Source organism: Vipera berus (genome assembly GCF_964194415.1).
Source record: "Vipera berus genome assembly, chromosome: 2".
Taxonomy (NCBI): Eukaryota; Metazoa; Chordata; class Lepidosauria; order Squamata; family Viperidae; genus Vipera; species Vipera berus.
The window spans coordinates 236927704-236945574 of NC_138203.1; the positions used below are offsets into that span (position 1 = coordinate 236927704).

A 17871-nucleotide genomic window follows, 5' to 3' on the forward strand; every position below is an offset into this window, starting at 1 on the left:
ATAAAAGTTTACATCAGCTACCTTTCTAGGTTAAGATAGTTATATGTCCTTGATAATGGAGTCATAAAGTGCCTTTGCCTTAAGGTTGCCAGCTCCAGACAAATGCAGTCAGATTGCCAGCTCTAAGCATAGGCTAGTATACACTGTGCTCTATAAATGGGGACAAATTGATTGGGAAATGTCCATAATTTCAAAGAAGGATATAAAATGCTGAGCTTTTGGGAAAGGGAAATCTCACCATGATTATCTTTGTATTTTTTTATAGTTCTTAGTATTTGTTTGGTCCAGAATGGCTGTTAGAGAAATTATGATAGATTGCTTGTATTTATTGGCTCTGGCTTCTTAAGTTTCCATTTAAACTGAAAATATATATTATAGTACTATATATAGTACCTTTCCTTGACAATGCTAGTTACTGACAGTCTGTTAATTTATAACAGTTGAACCGAGGATCATTCTATGACAAAGAGTGGTGGGAAATCCAGAACAAACAGAAGCAAATTGTTCACTCAATATTTTGCTAAATTAAGGAGTTTGTTCCCATGAAATGAGATGAGCCTTGTCATCCTTGCAAGGATATTATGCAAAATCTATAAAAGAATAGGTCATTAGTCACTATTGGTCATTATGACTCAATATAATATTGAGCAGGCTTGGTGTGGTGAAAACCATTTGCTCTGAACATGAGCATGCAAATAAGAACAATTGTTTTTATGTATGTTCTGCTGATGTACTTCTCAGATGCATCTGTCTCCCCATTGGTGGGAAGCCAAATGCAGGATCAGAGAGAGAAACACTCATTCAGCTATTTGGTTCTTAATAAAAGTGTTGAGATGCTTCCATAGGATACATTTCCACCTGCTACTCAGAAAAAGCTTTGTGTCATAACTGACATTAATACAGGTAGTCCTTGGTTTACTGTACATACATTTATTTAGTGACCATTTGAAGTTACAGTGGCAGTAAAAAAAGTGACATGATGGGTCCTCACACCTACGGCCATCACAGGATCCCCACAGTCACATGATTAAAATTCTGACCTTGGCAACTGGCATGTATTTATGACAGTTGCCACATCCTGGGGTCACATGATCGCTGTTTGCAACCTTCCCAGGTCAGCTTCTGGCAAGCAAAGACAATGGGAGAAGCCAGATTTGCTTACCAGCCACATGATTCACTTAACTATAGTAATTTAACTTAACAACCATGGCAGAAAAGGTCATAAAATTGGGTGTAACTCACTTAAAAACTGTTTTGCTTAGCAGTAGAAATTCTGAGCCCAATTGTAGTCTTAAGTCAAGAACTACCTGTGTCGTTGTTTATCCTTGTGTCATTGCTACTGTCCTGTACTGCAGCACTTGGCTGACTCAGTTGGATTTGTTCGGGACAGGACTAGTTTCTAGCACATTTCCCTGACATCCTCAAACTCCTAATTCCCTGTTTCACCCAACTCATTACTCTCTTTTTCCCAGCCTTTATGGTGTTCCCTTAATTTAGTACAAACTGCATCACATTTTCCTATCAAGAGCAAGGTTCCTCTGCGTAGGAGGATTGAAGGATGCCCTTATCATCCCCTCACTGCTGACCTCTCAGATTTGATTTGGCTTTTGGAATATAGCACATTTAGTGGTAATCAGATCTAGGAAACAATGGAGTTATTAATTACAGAGAACTGATGCTTTTCAGAATACATACAGAGCCTGCCTATTACAGTCAAACGCAATCAATGCATCTGTGATCAATATTTATCATATTACATGCAGACTTTCCACCCTGCTTTGCACATTGTTCCTCTGGTTTGAAAACCAACTTTTATTTTTTAATAAAAAGTATCTTTGACATCAGTGCATATCTGTATTTGTCCAGCATACCTGTCACTGTGTACAAACACACACATGCACCCACAAAAATACTCTGTATCCAAATGTAGGCAAAAGTTGGAAGGGATTGCATAGGTCATGGAGTCCAATTCCTGTTCAGTTTAGGAGTCCACTAAATAATTTTTGACAGGAGATCACCCATCCCCTTGAATTACAAGGTGTCTTTAAATGTTTTAGGTAGATTGTTTGACTGCTAAACAGCTTTTATTGCAAGGGAAATTCTTCTAATATTCAACCTTAAAACTGAATAAGCATAAATTGTTGGATTCTTTAGAGCATTTGTAAATTGTTGCATAGTATGGGGCCAAGCAGAGCGCTCTGGGAAATCCCTACTTTGTATTTCCCTCTAGAACAATACAAATCCATTTAAGTGTGATTTTTCGTCTGTGATTCTTCAACCAGTTGAAAATCCACCAAAGTATAGCACTGTTAAATATACATTTATCTGTCTTGTCCAGAAGAATATAGTCAGAAGCCTTGTTCACAGTGCTCTTTATTAGTAATCACTCTGTCATTAAAAAAAGATAAATTTAATCTGAAATGACTTGTTGACAATCTCATGCTGGCTTCTAACAATGGTAGCATTATTTTCTAAAAACTCGCAGACACAGTACTTGATAGTCTGTTTTAAGGGCTTGCTCGTAAAGGGTCTGCTCCTCCCTCTAGCCTAGACATGTCAAACACAAGGCCCAGGGGCTGGATCCAGCCCGCGAAGTGGTTTCATGTGGCCCGTGAACCCATCCTGGAAACAGTGAGGGAACGGCCCCCACTGCCTTGGCCCTGGCCCAGGCCGGCCAGGAGCCAATGTACAATTTCGTGGTGTCCATCTATGCTGAAATGCATTCTGTCTTAGCTCCACAAGGCCGTCTGGCAACAGCGAGAGAGCAGCCCCTGCCGCATCGGCCCCACCCACTGGGCACATGCTGGGGAGGTATCACCATTTGTGAGGAATGAAGAAATGCACCATTGCCTGGAAGTGGCCAGCACATGGCCCTGCCTGCTTCAGGCAAGCTAGGGGCTGGGCAGCATTGCACTTCTCCTCAGATTCATGCCACCTGGCTCAGCCTCTCAGCACTGTGAGGAGAGCACCCCGCTGTCTGCCAGAACTGGGCAGCATTGCAGGGGCTGGGCAGCATTGCACAGGTAACATCGACTCTCATGACTCCCCCAGAGCCCACCAAGCCAGATATGTGAAGTAGGCAAGGGCTATGTGCTGGCCACTTCCAGGCGATGATGCATTTCTTCATTCCTCACAAAAAATGACACTTCCCCAGCTGCGTTTCTTGCCTGTTTTTCTCCCTCCCTCATGTCAAATATTTTCCCACCACTCTTAGGAAAGAAAGGAAGGAAGGAAGGAAGGAAGGAAGGAAGGAAGGAAGGAAGGAAGGAAGGAAGGAAGGAAGGAAGGAAGGAAGGCCTGCAAGGAATATAAATCCTTCCATTCCCCATCATCCAGTCAGAGCTGAAGAAGCTTCTTGGATGAGAAGCAAAACGTCTTGAAAGAAAAACAAGAAAATCTAGTTGCCTCTTGAAAAAGCACCTCTGAGAGAAGGAAGGAAGGAAGGAAGGGAAGGGTGGGTCTGAGGGAAGTCCTGCCTTAGTTCTTCCCTGCTGCCCTTTCACCATCCCCTTGCCCCCTCCTCGTGGCCTATCCTGGGGGGGTCTCCCATCCTATTGCTAAGTAAGCTTTGGATACAAAGCCAGGTCTCCTCACATGGAGAGGGAGTGGGCCTCCCCTTGATTTTGCCCTCGTACCCATCATGAGCAACCTGGCTAAGGAGAGCAAGCATAGCAGCAGCAGCATTGAGGAGGTAAGTGCATCTGGGCACCCCCTTGGGGAACTGGGGCTGGGCTTAGTGCCTTGGGTGCTTGAGGGCTGGGCTGGGCATTTGACCTCCGTGCCACCGTCCAGCCCCCCCCCACATGGCCTGAGAGGAACAGTGAGGCTCCTCCAGTGGACCATGCCTTGGCACTTGCCCCAGTCCCATCTCCTTCTGCCAGAGACCCTCAGATCTGTCCCACTCCTGCCCAGGCCCCCATAGGTACCCTTGACATGAATGCCCTGTCCACACACTCCCCCCCCCCGAGGGCAACCACAATGCTGATGCGGCCCTCAATGAAATTGAGTTTGATACCCCTGCTCTAGACCTTCTCTGATACCAAGTTGGTCTTTCCCCAACCTTCTGGCACCTTACCAGTTTGTAGGAGTTTGTAAAGATTACAGTGTGCTCGCTTCGGCAGCACATATACTAAAATTGGAACGATACAGAGAAGATTAGCATGGCCCCTGCGCAAAAATGACACGCAAATTCGTGAAGCGTTCCATATTTTTTTAAAAAAAAATTACAGTAACATGTTTTATCACTCCTGCCAGTTCATTTGTCACCTAGAAATATAATTCAAATGACTCTGAAGTTTAAAGTTTCTTCAAGATGAGTTCTTAATATACTTTTCACTCTTACACAGAACTGTTACACAGTTATGCATTCTTCCTAATTTCCTTTATTACTCCATCACCTTCCCCATGTAAAAGACCAGTAGCTTTCTTGTCTTTTATTATGAACATACTCTAAACTTTCCTTCCGATCATGGTTTCCATTCCTCATAAGCCCTATCTCATTCTGACCTCTTAGCTTGAATGAAATAGAAAAATAATGGTTCCATTCTTCAATTTTGAGCTATCAGTTTTTCATTGTCTTTAGTTAACAGCCCCATTTCCTTTTCCTAAACATCTCCTTTTTGTTTTTTTAATCTTGTTGGACAGTTTTCTGTTCACTTATATCCAGTTCTTAATTTTTTTTTCCTTTTCAGGGATCTTATTTGTCAATGTCCTATTGTGTCTTTTTTCTGGATTCCCTTTACCTCTTTGACCCAAAGGTGCTTTTTCAAAAGACAACTGGACTTCCTTTGTTTTTCCTTGAAGGTGTTTTGCTTGTCATCCAAGAAGCTTCTTTAGTTCTGACTGAATGGTGGGGAATGGAGGATTTATATTCCTGCATTATTATATTCCTTCCATTCTCCATCATTCAGTCAGAACTGAAGAAGCTTCTCGGATGAGAAGTGAAACATCTTCAAGGAAAAAATAAAGAAAGTCCAGTTGCCTTTTGGGAGTAGCTTTGGGACCACCATGATCTGGATGACTGAGAATCTCCATAGACATGTACTGCTTTGACTTTTTTGGATTTCAAGCTATGGTGCCCAACTTTTTTTGAGTTCTTTAAAATCTGTTTTCCTGATGTTCATGACACCTGACTGCCTTCTCCACATCCCCTAGTTACCTTGTACTCCATCTGGACATGGTTGCTTTCCTTCAGGGCTTGACACTTTTGATCGATCCATCATTTCTTAGTGTTGGTCAGGATTAGGTCTAGGATAGCTGACCCTATGTTTCTTTTTACACTGTCTGAAAAATGAGCTGTCAGCAAGAGAAAGAAGAAATCTGTGGATACTTCCACTTGTAGCTGAGTTAGTTTTCCAGTAAATAGCAGGTTAAGTGAAGTTTCCCATTGCTACTCTAAACTACCTTCTTGAAGAGTTGGTAAGATGATTTAGGAAAGCATTGTTCTTATCTTCTGCCTGTGGTCAACTTCTGCTTAAGTTCCCACAATGGTACTTAATTGGTTACTGCTTTAGATTTTTTTTCCAAATAATTTGAATGGATTTCTCTTATCTTGTTTGAGAATTACAGTAGCTGAAGTCTAGAAAATTGAAAGGGCACCACATCAGGGAAGACAGTATTAAGACAAAATCTACTTTTTGTGCACAGAATTTCAGATGGAATGTAAGAACAAATACATGGTTTGTGTAATGCTTACAGATTTTGTTTTAAAAAAGAAAGTGATCTGTCTTCTGGTTGTGGAGATTACTTTTTAAAAAATCTTGCAAATAACCTTAATTTTTAAGAGTAGTTTATGACGATTGTACTCACTGCTTTCAGTAATGCCTTTTATTTCTCTGTTCATACTGATTACATCATTATTTATTAACCAAATCAAGAATTCAGGCATTGTTTTAAAAATAAAACATGGCCATTGCAAGTACTGAGAAGTAAGTACATTTGCTTACGGATTTGACTGAATTGGCCAATTTTTTCTGAGCAAATAATATTTTTTTTTCTAAATTTAAACATGCAGAAAAATCCTGATCTCAGGTATGGAAATAGAGTAATACTACTACTACTCAATAAATTAAAAGACGCTTGCTCCTGGCGAGGAAAGCAATGGCAAATCTAGACAGCACACTAAAAAGCAGAGACATCACCCTGTCAACAAAAGTCCGTATAGTCAAGGCTATGGTCTTCCCAGTTGCAATGTATGGCAGTGAAATTTGGACCATAAGAAAGGCTGAGCGCCAAAGAATTGAGGCCTTTGAACTATGGTGCTGGTGAAGACTCCTATGAGTCCCTTGGACTGTAAGGTGATCAAACCAGTCAGTCCTAGAGGAGATCAACCCTGACTGCTCTTTAGAAGGCCAGATCCTGAAGTTGAAACTCAAATACTTTGGCCACCTAATGAGAAGGAAGGACTCACTGGAGAAGAGCCTAATGCTGGGAAAGGTTGAGGGCAAGAGAAGAAGGGGACGACAGAGAATGAGGTGGCTGGATGGAGTCACTGAAGCAGTAGGCGTGAGCTTAAATGGACTCCAGAAGATGGTAGAGGACAGGAAGACCTGCAGGAACGTTGTCCATGGGGTCGCGATGGGTTGGACATGACTTCGCAGCTAACACTACTACTACTACTAATAATAATAATAGTAATAGTAATAGTAATAGTAATAATAAAGTTTGAAGGGACCTTGAAGGGCATCTAGGCCAACCTCCTGGTCAGGCAAGAAACTCTATACCATTTCAGACAAATGGCTGTCCAGTCTCTTCTTAAAAACTTCCAGTGTTGGAGCATTCACAGCTTCTGGAGGTAGGTTGTTCCACTGGTTTATTGTTCTAACTGTCAGGAAATTTCTCCTTAGTTCTAGGTTGCTTCTCTCCTTTATTAATTTCCATCCATTGCTTCTTGTCCTGCCCTCAGGTGCTTTGGAGAATAGCTTGACTCCCTCTTCTTTGTGGCAGCCCCTGAGGTATTGGAACACTGCTATCATGTCACCCCTCATCCTTCTCTTCATTAAACTAGACATACCCAATTCCTGCAACTGTTCTTCATATCCTTTAGCCTCCAGTCCCCTAATCATCTTTGTTGCTCTTCTCTGTACTTTTTCTAGAGTCCCAAAAATTTTTTATGCCATTGGCTTGAAGCATAGTACAGCTATAAAATCTTTTGTGAGCCATTATGTCTTTAAGGAAGCAAAAATAGCCAAAAAACTTAATTTCATGATCTATGAGATTCTACTATGTACACTTGATAGAGGCAGACCATTGCAATAAAACAGTGGCAAAGGTCTGAACACAATATATCATGGGGGTGTTCCAGAAAAAATCTTGTTCTGGAAATAACTCTTTTTATGTCACAGGTATTCCAGATTCATTCATTCCTGAATCAGGAGTTTAGCTTTTTATCCTATCTGAAAGATAGATGGAGGATGTTTTTTTGGCCCATCTATCTTTCAACTCTTGGCAGTGATATTGTTGTGATCACACTTTGACTGTTATTACCTCCTTAATTATTGTGAGGGAAAAGAGAGCAAGAAAGGGCACACATCAACCAGAAGACAGGGATTTTAACTTTCCAGTACAAAGATAACCTGCAAATGAAAAAAAATGGAACTATAACATGCAAACAATACCAAACAGGAGGCACTGGGTAGTAATATCCACGTTAACAGAACTTTCTTTATGCACAATTCTTTATTCCAGTCAATTCAGCATGCTCCCTCTATCCAAAACTCTATAGCCAAATAAGTTGCATTTTCATTTATTTGAATTGTTCAGGCTATTCTCAAGAAAAATAAGGATAATTCAGATTGCTGTACAGTAAAGTATAGAACAGTGTCTTATACAAGAAAATAGTTCATAGATTTGATCTAGCAGAACTCTAAAATACAAATCATAATGAGTAAATGGATTAGGATACAAGCCTTCCCCAGTTATGCTATGTATTGTAGAATTTGAAAAAAAAATAAATTTCAAGAAAAAAACCCCTGCATGATTCATACAAATACAAATGTTCTTATATTCTCAGAGCTTGGAGGAGAGCCTTTATGGCAGCATGAATAACATTCTGACCCAATTAGCAGGTCTAATAAGTTTCCTGTCACTTTATTTATTCATTCATCATATGTATAGGACCACCCATCTCACAAAATATGAAATGTGATATATATAATTCTGAAAACATCTTCCCCTCTCTTTTATATGTCCAACAAAGTATAATAGAGATTCCAAAACTTGTTTGTATTATTTTCTTTGGCCCTAATAAAGATACTCAACTGTCAATTTTGGATTTTTTTTTCTCATGGAACAAAACAATTAGGATTTCCTTTTATCTTACTATGTCAAACATAACATCAACAATTCTTAAAATCAATATGACAAGTTTTTGTTCATATGTCTTAACTAGAAAATAATAATGTTTGTTACTGCAAATGGCAAGGAAGGAATATGTGTTCTCTCTCTTTTCCCTTCCTAACTTCTTGTGCATGACGCGCACCCCCCCCCCCATCTAATTTTTTGCACTGTAAGTACAACTCCTCTTGTGGGTTTAAGTTGCTGTTTTATTTCCTCTATGACCATTTAAAGCCATCATACCTTACTGCTCATTTGCTTCTGTTAATGAGCACGTACCCATTAAAAAAGAGTGACAGTGTGGGCGGAGGAAAGAAATGGAGAGAATGTGTGTTGTTTCATTGCTTTCAGAGCTGTTGATAACTAGCCAAGCCTGTTGAGAACAGATGTTTTGTGCTATTGCTTCTACTAATACAGCACCACCACTCTGCTATGCTTGTTATAAACAACTTGTTTAGGACAAGGAAAATTTTAGACCTTATCAGCTGTTGTGAGTTTTGGGAAGCTGAGTACACCACCCAAGAAAGATCATGCTGTGTGATCCTCCTTTCATTTCATGAAGCAAGCAAAGGCCGTTATTGTATTTTGATTAGTGAAAAGTTGAGAAAGTGGTTTTGCATAAAGTCACCTATTATATCTGCCATGAATAGAACACCATTCTGCATCTTGATATCACAATTAGGAGCAACTCAGGTCAAAATACAGCCCTCATACTCGTGTTTCTTTATTCATTTGTTATATGTAGAACCTCCGAAAGAAGCCTATTTGGGGATAATTTGAATGGAATGGAGAAACAGTTGATGAGGAAAAGAATTTCCTTCCTTCCTTCCCTCAGAGGTGATTTTTCAAGAGGCAACTAGACTTTGTTGTTTTTCTTTAAAGACGTTTTGCTTCTCATCCAAGAAGCTTCTTCAGCTCTGACTGGATGATGGGGAATGGAAGGATTTATATTCCTTGCAGGCCGCTGGTCATTTGCATTCTTTTATAGAGTCCTTGAGGTCACTTGGAGCTTTATCTGTGTCCTCCTGAGTGGTGTAAATGGGTGTGGAGCTTCTTGGAATTGCTAAAAGGACTGTGTTGTAGACAGGAAATAGTTGATGTTGTATCCCTCTCCCTCTTTTGAGAGAGGGCTGTTCAACTGTGATTTAGATGGCCTCTTTGACCCCTCCTTCAAACCAGCGGTCCTCTCTGTCTGAAATGTGGACTTTGCTGTCTTCAAAAGAGGGGCCTTTGTCTTTTAAATGCAGATGGACTGCTGAATCTTGTCCTGATGGGTTTGTTCTCCTGTGTCCTTCCTTCCTTCCTTCCTTCCTTCCTTCCTTCCTTCCTTCCTTCCTTCCTTCCTTCCTTCCTTCCTTCCTTCCTTCCTTCCTCCACATACACCCCTAATTAAAACAAGGAATTGGGGCTAATTCAGATTTATTTATTTATTTATTTATTTATTTTGTATACCGCCATTCTCAGGGCGGTGAACAGGGCAATACATAATAAAAAACAAGGTACAAAAATTAAAAAGTAATTAAACAGCAATGCCCGTAATAAATTAATACAGATTAAAAGGTTAAGATCAATTTATAAAACCTGACCCCATCCCATCAGGCCAGGCCAGCTTGTTCAAAGAGGTAGGTTTTAAGATCGCGCCGGAAGGAGCGGAGATCAGGCGCCATCCGGAGCTCGACCGGAAGATGGTTCCATAAATGCATCATAGAAGCAACCAGGTCAGTCAGTTTGGCTTGCAACACCTCAGACACAATGCCTTTTGCCTTGTATTTCAAGCAGACTCTGTCACTAAATAATCCAGAATTGGTTTCTCCAGTTAATGATCTTAGAGAGATAGAATTATGGTCCAGTGGCTTTTAAAGCATTCAAGGGAGCTACTTCTCTGAACCCAACCTGCCCTTCAGTCCAGCTAGCCCATGTTTTCTCTTCATGCAGCATCTAGTCAAATGAATATCTTTTGTTTCACTTCCCTCTTATTGCTATCACTGGGAATCAGCTAATTTTACATATATTCTCAGTCTTTTTTCTCCAGACAGAAACAGGAAAGCATTTATTTTCCCTCACTCCCAAATACGACCTTGATCCAGTCCATGTCTTATATTTTCATGATTGTGCCTGAAAAAAAAACCATTAGCTGTGTTACTTATTCCTCAAAGCATGGCCATGGCAAGCATCAGTCAGTATGGTCATAAGAGTATTGGGGTTTGGCTTCTAGCCTTCATTGTGCTGGCTGATGGAGCCTTGGTGGAGCAGTGGGCTAATGCCTCCTTAAGTAACACCAGCTGCCTGCAATTAGTGCAGGTTCGAGTCCCACCAGGCTCAAGGTTGACTCAGCCTTCCATCCTTCCGAGGTAGGTAAAATGAGGACCCAGATTGTTGGGGGCAATAAGCTGACTTTGTAATAATGCCGCTTGGGGGGGAAAAGCCCTAATAAGCAGTCATATACATAGAATGAAGGCTATTGCTAACCACATTGATTTGTGCTTTAGATTGTAAGCCGCCCTGAGTCTTCGGAGAAGGGTGGGATATAAATGGGATTTTTAAAAAAAAAAATCAGTTGGAGACATTATATTAATCCTGAATTGGTTTCAGAATTGTAGGCTCCTGTGTTGTTGTATTTAGCAGTTAAGGTGGTTAATCTCTAACTCAGCAATGATGAACCCCAAATTGCAAAATAATTGCGGGGAGGGGAATCTTCCAATTTCTAGCAATAAAATTCTACAGAATTTGTGGGTGGTTTGCTTCACTGCTGATGGAAAATCTTACCTTATCCTTCTCTTCAGATCTTGGGTCTCCACTGGCATACCAGTTTAGTCCCAGAAGATGATTTGACAGTTTCACAATTCCCCCTTTATAGTGACCACACAAGGTTTTGTGTTTTGCATTTTATCCTTAGGTAAAATGCAACCCACTTTATAACCCTAGAATAGATCTGGACTGTATTGTCTTTTTCAGTTCTTTGCAACTGTTTCCCCATCTACAATAGCCAAAGCTGCTAGGATGAAATCAGCAATGTTGTTCCTTCTTTTCCTTCTCTTCTGTAAAGGATCAAAGACAGAATGTGTGTGTGGGGGGGGGAAGGGCATCTATAAGGACATTTTTCTTTTCTATTATTCCAGGACCATCTCACATTTCCCAACTGTGGTTTAGAAGGATTAGGGAATAAAAATGGTCCTGCCTTGAAGTGCCTCAAGAACACGGTATAAACATTGTGGAGACAGAATTAGTTTAATCTAAATAAATATGCTTATTTACATGCATACACACACAAGCACATGGACACACACAAACATGGGCAACATATGGGTGGGTTAGTACCCTGTGTAATGGGTTCCTTTCTGTAGCAACTATGTTGTTGAAAACAGCTGCTTTTGTAGGACTGTATGGATAGAGAGAATCTCCCACCCTTTTGCTTTGTGTTAATGATATTAATACAATTTTGCAGCGGGTTTCTGCTATAATTGATAAATGTAAATTCAAATTATTATGAACATGTCACAGAGGACAAAAATAACTACTGTTGTTTTGTGTCATGAATTGGAGTCTTTTCCCCCCTAGCACTAGCAGCAATTTAACAGTTTCTGACCAAGTAGATCAAGTACATGAAAACCAGGGAATGCTAGCCAGGACAAAAGGCAGGGAGAATGGCCAAAGGGAAATGATGTATCTAATTAGTAACATAGGGCACAATAAAAATCAAGATAATTTATAATTCAGATGCAAGAGAATGAGACTTGGGGAATACAGTATTATAAGATGTGACATTAGTAGACATCGCAGAAAACCAATTTTTTTCTGGATAAATGGAGTGGATTTCAGAAGCCAATAACAGTGACCACCAACTCCCAAACGATATTACTTACCACTTCTTCAGTCACTTTTTTTGGCTCAGCTTTGAACTCAGAGACCTGTAGAGAGCAGAATCTCTGAAGTGTGTCCTATTTGGGACAGGAGTCAGGCTTGGTCTGGATCTAATACTCATCCCTAGGAGAGTTTAGATCCTGAGGAGCAAATTGGACATTCAGAAGAAGAGATTGTCTTGCAAGTATCCTTTATTTGGGTTCTGAATCTCACTTCTTAAGGTAAATGCAGAGGAAGGACTTGCTGAAAATTCCCTAGAAGTACAACTGCTTTGTCCAATCTGAAATCCTATTTTTTTAAATATTTGAATTGTCCTCAAATTATCAAACTATTGCCAATTGGACCTTACATTTTCATGCAATTTTCGTTACCATTAAGCAAATCTCTATCCTCAATTGCAAGCAGTTGGTTGTCAGTAATAACCGTTGGTAATGGCTGGTGAATCATCTTGATCAAAGATAATATTTTCATATGTGCAAACTTATTTTTAAGAAATACCAGTACAAATGTGTAATCCACATTCTATATACTATTCAGGATATACAGTACTTGCCCTGTGCTTTTGATAGCCACAAGAGCTGTATTAATGAAACGTGGAACATAAATCTATTTAATTTTCATTTATTATTCATATTTTGCCATCAGAATAAAGCTCTTTTCAGAATAATGAAATGAAAAACCTTTGCCTGAAATACTTAGTTTACAAGAGGAAGGTGGGCATTTGCCTTGAAGGTGTTTAGTTTTAGTTATCTGTTTGCCTGGAAAAATATGGGAGATTGAACAGTGTGTCAGCAGCCTCAAATGCTACAAGGTCTTCCTGCCTCTGTTCAGATGTTTCCTGAGTGTAAGCATGGAAATGAGGCACCAGGTAGAGCACAACTGTAGCTAAATAGAAATATTTCTCTGTTTGAGTCCCTATAGATCAGATGTCCTGGTCATATTTAGTAATTTATTTTCTGTTTCATGGTTAGATGGACCATATGACCCAATTCCATTGCTAAATCTCAGGGACAGACGGTAACATTTACAGCCATATGCAGAAAGTGCAAAAGATCAAAATTTCCTTAGGGTTGTTTGCTATGCTCAGATTTAGCCAGGAGGAATCTGGCAATTAGTCCCAGGTCAAATCAAATGTTTTGGCAATTCCCATTTAGGGATGGAGACAGGATTCTTGTTGAATAAAATGTTAAAATCTGATGGAATGTAAGTATAAAAGGTAAGGGATTAAAAAAAATCATGTAGTTTCTTGAAAATTGTACACTACAAATAATGTATTGTAAATGTTAAAAGAAGAGTTATCATTTTTCATAAAGTAGTTAATTTTTTCTGTATGTTCCTAGCTTTAAATTTACTGTGACAAATATGCTGATGTTGATCAGATATCATTAATAAATTCTATATTTTCTGTGGTCCTAGCAAATATAGAATAGAATAGAATAGAATAGAATAGAATAGAATAGAATAGAATAGAATAGAATAGAATAGAATAGAATAGAATAGAATAGAATAGAATAGAATAGAATAGAATAGAATAGAATAGAATAGAATAGAATAGAATAGAATAGAATAGAGAAGGGACCTTGGAGTTCTTCTAATCCAGCCCCCTGCTCAAGCAGGAGAACCTATAGTATAGACAGGTGATTGTCTAGTCTCTTCTTAAAAACCTCCAGTGGCAGAGCCCCCGCGATTTCTGGGAGTAAGCTGTTCCACTGGTTGATTGTCTTCACTGTCAGGAGGTTTCTCCTTAATTCCAGGTTGCTTCTCTCTTTGATCAGTTTCCAACCATTGTTTCTCATCCTTCCTTCTGATGCTCTAGTGAATAACACAACCCCCTCTTCTTTGTGGCAGTCCCTCAAATACTGGAATACTGCTATCGTGTCTCCCCTATTTCTTCTTTTCTTTAGACTAGCCAAACCCATGTCCCGCATCCGTTCTTCATATGTTTTAGTCTCCAGGCCTTTGATCATCTTAGTTGCTCTTCTCTGAATTTTTTCCAAACTCTCGACGTCTTTTTTTGTGATATGGTGACCATAATTGGCTGCAGTGTTCCAGGTGTGGGTCTTACTAGGGTTTTATAAGCGATACTAATACTTCATGTGATCTTGATTCAATGCCTCTGTTTATACACTGATTACACAGCAAGGAATCTGCAATGCCTATGAAAATATAGTATTTTAATAATAAATTGGTCTGTGGCTGAACTCAGACCCTTCCTTGAATTGATCTCTGTAGAAAACCAAATATAGATACAATTGTCGTGTTTAGCAGCCATTCAACTCATGACAGCACTGAAGAAGTAGGTTTATGGCTAGTCCTTGAACTTATGATAATTAAAGCATCCTCATATAGTTACATAATTGAAATTTGGGTGCCTGGCAACCAGCGCACATTTATGACAGTTGCAGTGTCCCACAGTCATGTAATTTGCGACCTTCACAGACAGCTTCCAACCAAGTCAGAGGGAAGCTGGGAAGCTGACAGTAACACACAAGTCCCAATCATCTGATGTCACACTTAATGACCACAGATGATTCTCTTAGTATTTGCAGTCGAAACAATGTCATAAGACAGGTATGGTCACATGATGTTTCACTTAACGACTGCTTAGTGATGGAATTGCTGGCCCAATTGCTGCAATTACATGGGAACCACCGATACAGCCTTCATAAACTGCTTATCTGGATCAGTCTTCCCTCTGCTATTGAATTTTGCTACTTCAGTCCCATAGGCTCAGATCGGTATGACTGTAGCTTCATTTGTTTCAATAAATTTGATACGATAAGAGTTAAGACAAGAGAACTGTGAGCCTATCATTTTCTTTCAATATTGTTTAGTGAATGGATGGACTAGAATTTGACTCAGATTTGGAGCAATAGGAGAAAAAGATGGAAACAGTAGAGAAAACTTCTGAATTTAACCATCTCCAAACTGATATCCATGGACGTACCAGCCCTGGCTTGCCTGTTTTTATTATTCACATTTTGTACGCACACAAGTGCACAAATGTATTGAAAAAACAGGAGAGAAAGGAATTTCCGGCACTCAATTTTTTTAAAAATTCCTATATCCCGCCCTTCTCCGAAGACTCAGGGCGGCTTACAAGCTTAGCAGTAGCCTTCATTCTATGTATATGACTGCTTATTAAGGCTTTCAAACACACCCCAAGCGGCATTATTACAAAGTCAGCTTAATTGCCCCCAACAATCTGGGTCCTCATTTTACCTACCTCGGAAGGATGGAAGGCTGAGTCAACTTTGAGCCTGGTGGGACTCGAACCTGCACTAATTGCAGGCAGCTGGTGTTACTTAAGGAGGCATTAGCCCACTGCTCCACCAAGGCTCTTTTTTAAATTATCATTTTTACTGATACTTTCCTGAATGTTTGTGTTTTGCCGATGAACAAATGCCCAGGCTCAGTGGACTGAGCAATAAACAGACAAAAGAGAGATCTATTCCAGTATTATATGCAAACAAGATAATGGTCTCAAAATTTGGGGAAAATTTGAAATAAATCTTACAAGTAAAATTGTAAATTACATATATTTCATGTATGCAGTCTTTGAGAATATGTGTTCAAAGTGAATTTCTAGAATAAGCTGCTTTTAATGAATTAACAACATTAAGGGAGAAAGTGTTATATGTACACGGTGTGAATTTCTTAAATAGTATTTAAAAAAATGGGATTCACTGAGTACTGGGAAGACATAGCTGCAAAGGATTTAAAGCATTTCATATTCTTGTTTTATGCACTAAATTATGAGGTTTGGAATGAAACTCCTACAAAGAGAAGACATATTCACATATAATTAGAAATAAACATTAAAAAGGGATTTATTTGTTGGCTAAACCCCATGATTCTGTCTGTTCCATGCCCAATGTTGCACCTGATTCTGTACCTGACTTTCCTAATCTCTTTGTAAAATGCTCTGAGGTAATTGCAACCATATTTTCTCTTCCTCAGGTCCAGGCCAATGTGGAGAAGTCTTTGACGCTGTTTGGACAGCTCTTGAACAAAAAGCACTTCCTGTTAACCTTTATTCGAACCTTGGAGGCCCAACGTAGCTTCTCCATGCGTGACAGGGGTAATGTGGCCTCTTTAATTATGACAGCTCTACAGGGTGAGATGGAATATGCCACTGGAGTGCTGAAACAGCTTCTCTCAGATCTGATTGAAAAGAATTTGGAGAGCAAGAACCATCCCAAATTGCTTTTGAGGAGGTGAGCATTTGTATAGCATTCTCTTAGTAAAAGGATTTGTGTGGATTTTTGCTGAAGTCAGGGTATTGCCTTTTATTTTGTGTTTTTCAACAATTCTGACCATAGATTTAGCACTAAAATAATAGAATTGTACCCCATAAATAGCTATTTCCGTACCTGAGCATTTCTCAAAAACAGAGTGATCGCTATTAGATGGAATATTCACGAAACTGAGCAAGTAGGGGAATCTCTTTGGCCTTTAGTATTTCAATTATGAGTTTGAACATTTATGAGTGGTAAGAACCTAGAAGCTAGAACATTTTCGTATCTTTGTAAATCAGATATCAAAACAAGGTGACAAACAGATTGGAGGAAATGTTTGTTTCAGTAGACAGAGATATCAAATTTCTGTTAAATGTGAGAACAGACACTTGAATGTGTCAGCATCTCTTTTAAATGAAACTTTAATGTAGAAGTCCACATTATACACATTATTTTTCCGTGTATAAGACACTGCACTTGTATATGATGCATCTGATTTTTGAACAGGGTGTTTGCAAGAAAAAATAGCATCTTATACACGGAAGAATACAGTAATTCTATGCTTTATTAAACAAATAATATGTTTCTATGTGTAATCATGATAATGTGATGTAAAAATCAAAAGAAGAAAAAAAGCTTTAAAAGACTTTGGAAATGACCATAGGAATGATTGTACAGCATTGAAAGGACAAATGTATGCTTGATTTGTAGTAGTAGCTTACTGCTGTGTCTTATTTGTTAGCATTTGAGGGGTTTTTTTTAAAAAAAAAAACTCAATAGAAGGCAACAAAAAAGAATAGAGCAGTTTGCAATTTGCTCTCTTTTTCTTACTTCTTTCAATTTATTTCTCTCCTTCATTTTTTTTAAGAATTTGTGAGGGTTACCAATACTGTGTCACGTAGATATTGTGTTTTTACAAATGTCTCTAAATTCAGAGTTGATTAGTTCATCACAAATAATGTCTATTGCAAAGTTACTGTCTTTCACTAGTATTTGTTTCTGATGGTTGGTAGGGAGCAAGGCATTATTATTCTGCAGGCTCAAAAGGGACACATACCTTCTTTCTGTATAGAAGTGCACCAGACCTCTCTTCGCCATGTTATTCCTTCCCAATTGTTTCTTCAAGATTACTTCTTCAACCTCTAACAAGTGCTTTTTTCAGAGTAAAACAAGATTTTCCTGAGTATTATCTCAACACAGGCAAGAAATGAGTACATGTCAACAACGTATTCCACTTCCTCTGCCTGTTCTGGCCCATCAGGTTTTTAACATGATCATGTAGTGGACATACCAAATAGTGGCACATGTTAAAAGGATTTCTTTTGGAACTTGGTACTGTTTCTTATACTATTACATTGGGACAAATGATTCTTTTATTCAATGAGGAAACCTCAGTGAATTCTGGCTTCTAGATATAATCACTCATATTATCCTTTCT

The 17871-nt window shown here is 39.1% G+C and overlaps 1 protein-coding gene across 1 annotated transcript in view; it reads left to right on the plus strand.

Moving 5' to 3' along the window:
* Nucleotides 1-17871, plus strand: part of PLXNA1 (plexin A1) — a 408858-nt gene that overhangs the window by 352334 nt on the left and 38653 nt on the right. Inside the window, exon 22 of the mRNA XM_081315906.1 lies at nucleotides 16156-16412. Coding sequence (XP_081172032.1) covers nucleotides 16156-16412 — 257 coding nt within the window. The remainder of the gene's footprint in view (nucleotides 1-16155; nucleotides 16413-17871) is intronic.